Source organism: Nicotiana tabacum, chromosome 9, assembly GCF_000715075.1.
Source record: "Nicotiana tabacum cultivar K326 chromosome 9, ASM71507v2, whole genome shotgun sequence".
In the NCBI taxonomy this organism is placed as follows: domain Eukaryota; kingdom Viridiplantae; phylum Streptophyta; class Magnoliopsida; order Solanales; family Solanaceae; genus Nicotiana; species Nicotiana tabacum.
This window is the reverse complement of record NC_134088.1, coordinates 83,209,231-83,211,228: the sequence shown is the minus strand read 5'-3', so window position 1 is coordinate 83,211,228 and position 1,998 is coordinate 83,209,231. Positions and strand designations below refer to the sequence as shown.

Here is a 1,998-nt window from a genome sequence, read left to right as displayed (position 1 = left end):
AGAGCTTTCCTTTTCAACCAAAAAAAAAAGAAAAAAGAAAAAAGCAAATTCCTTTTCTCCTATCGACAATGCATTGATCCTCTGTTATGTCAAAAATTCTTTGAGGGACAAGGAAGAAAGTTCAAGGTTAGGAATGAGAAATGGATACAATTAATCCATTCAAAGACCAACCTCATCATTTTCCCTTGAGGAAGTTATTACTTTTGGCTTTGTATGCTCTTCTCCCTATAATATTTCTATTTCACTTAATTGGGCCTCTCTCTCTTTCTCAAACTAAACATTCACTAATCGTCACCACCTCTTCTTCAACTCCACCAAAAGGTACAATAGGAACATCCCATTTTTGTTCTTATATATCATTACAAAAAAAACACATATTTGTGACGAAATATTTATGACAGACTATTCCGATCATATGACGAAATTCATCAATATGGACGAAATTTATTACGGACTTGTGATGGTCTTATTCTTCCATCACAAATTTCCCCCTGTCACAAATATTTGTTCTTTCTTGTAATATATGTTTCCAAGATTTGCATACACATTTGTTGATAATGTTTTTACATCAAAAAATTGTTCTTTTTGCAGAAGTGGGAAATGATAATGTCGAAATTTCATGTGACTATAGCGATGGCAAATGGGTTCATGACAAATTAGGCCCTTTATATACAAAATGTGGTACGGTAAAAGAAGGACAAAACTGCATACCACATGGAAGATCTGATAAAGGCTATCTTTATTGGAGATGGAAGCCAAAAAATTGTCAACTTCCCAGGTTTGACCCAAAATCTTTTCTACAAATTCTCAAGAACAAGAATTTAGCCTTTGTTGGTGATTCCTTGGCTAGAAATCAATTGGAGTCATTACTCTGCTTGTTAGCCACAGTTAGTCCTCCTAATTTAGTCTTTAGTCATGGTGAGGATAATAAGTTTAGGAAATGGCATTTTCCTTCACACAATGTGAATGTATCAATATATTGGTCACCTTTTCTCGTTAAAGGTATAGAAAAATCAGACAAGAAAAACTATAATTCTCTATTTTTGGACTCTGTGGATGAGAAATGGGCTTCTGATTTAGGGCAATTGGATATGATTATTTTATCAGTGGGACATTGGTTCTTGCATTCAGCAGTGTATTACTATGGGGACTCAGTACTAGGTTGTCATTACTGTTCTGGTCAGAATTACACTGAAATTGGATTTTATGATGTTTATGGCAAGGCATATCGGACTACTCTTAAGACAATAATTGAGAGGAGAGGCAATAATAATAAGGGCAATGGAGGGGTACTTGATGTGATTGTGACAACATTTTCACCAGCACATTTTGAAGGAGAGTGGGACAAGTTTGGGGCATGTCCTAAAACAAAGCCTTATAATCCAGAGGAGATAAAGCTCGAATGGATGGACGCGCAGATGAGGGAAACAACGATAAATCAAGTGAATGCTGCAAAAAAGGAAGCTGAGAATCTGTCTAATGTAAGAATTGAGGCAGTGGATGTAACAAAATTAGCATTACTAAGGCCAGATGGTCATCCTGGACCTTATATGCATCCATTTCCATTTGCTAATGGGATCGAGGAACGCGTACAGAATGACTGTGTTCATTGGTGTTTGCCAGGTCCTATTGATACATGGAATGAGATTTTACTGCAAGTGATCAAGAATTTGACAGGTTAATTTAGTAAACAATGTTTACTATATATGATCTCTGTGGTATTTTTTCCAGATTTCTGCCCATTGGGTGTTTTTTATTCCCAAGAAAGAGGCTATCAATGACCGTTAGAGTTGATTAAAATGTGTTTGTTTCTATTTGCTAGGACAGAAAAATGTGAATGCATAGATGATTTGATTTTGAAGAAATGTAGAATCTAGATCTTTGGTCTGTCTATTATGACTTATTTGCAATTAAGCCTCAGATTTGTAATCGATTCAGTTCGCCATAACTATAAGTTGGTAACATTTTAATACCATGATACATTATTGTTTTCCTTAA

General features: G+C 35.2%; 1 protein-coding gene across 1 annotated transcript; it reads left to right on the top strand.

Annotated features, from left to right (window-relative positions):
• On the top strand, positions 1 to 1,998 carry LOC107765697 (xyloglucan O-acetyltransferase 1). The gene is made up of 2 exons (XM_016584371.2): positions 1 to 321; positions 592 to 1,998. The coding sequence occupies exons 1-2, from the start codon at positions 141 to 143 to the stop codon at positions 1,680 to 1,682; spliced, it is 1,272 nt and encodes a 423-aa protein (XP_016439857.1). The 5' UTR covers positions 1 to 140; the 3' UTR covers positions 1,683 to 1,998.

Coding starts and splice junctions, on each gene's coding strand:
- LOC107765697 (XM_016584371.2), top strand. CDS start 141: ATGGATACAATTAATCCATTCAAAGACCAACCTCATCATTTTCCCTTG. Junction 322..591: donor TTCTTCAACTCCACCAAAAG/GTACAATAGGAA, acceptor TTCTTTTTGCAG/AAGTGGGAAATGATAATGTC.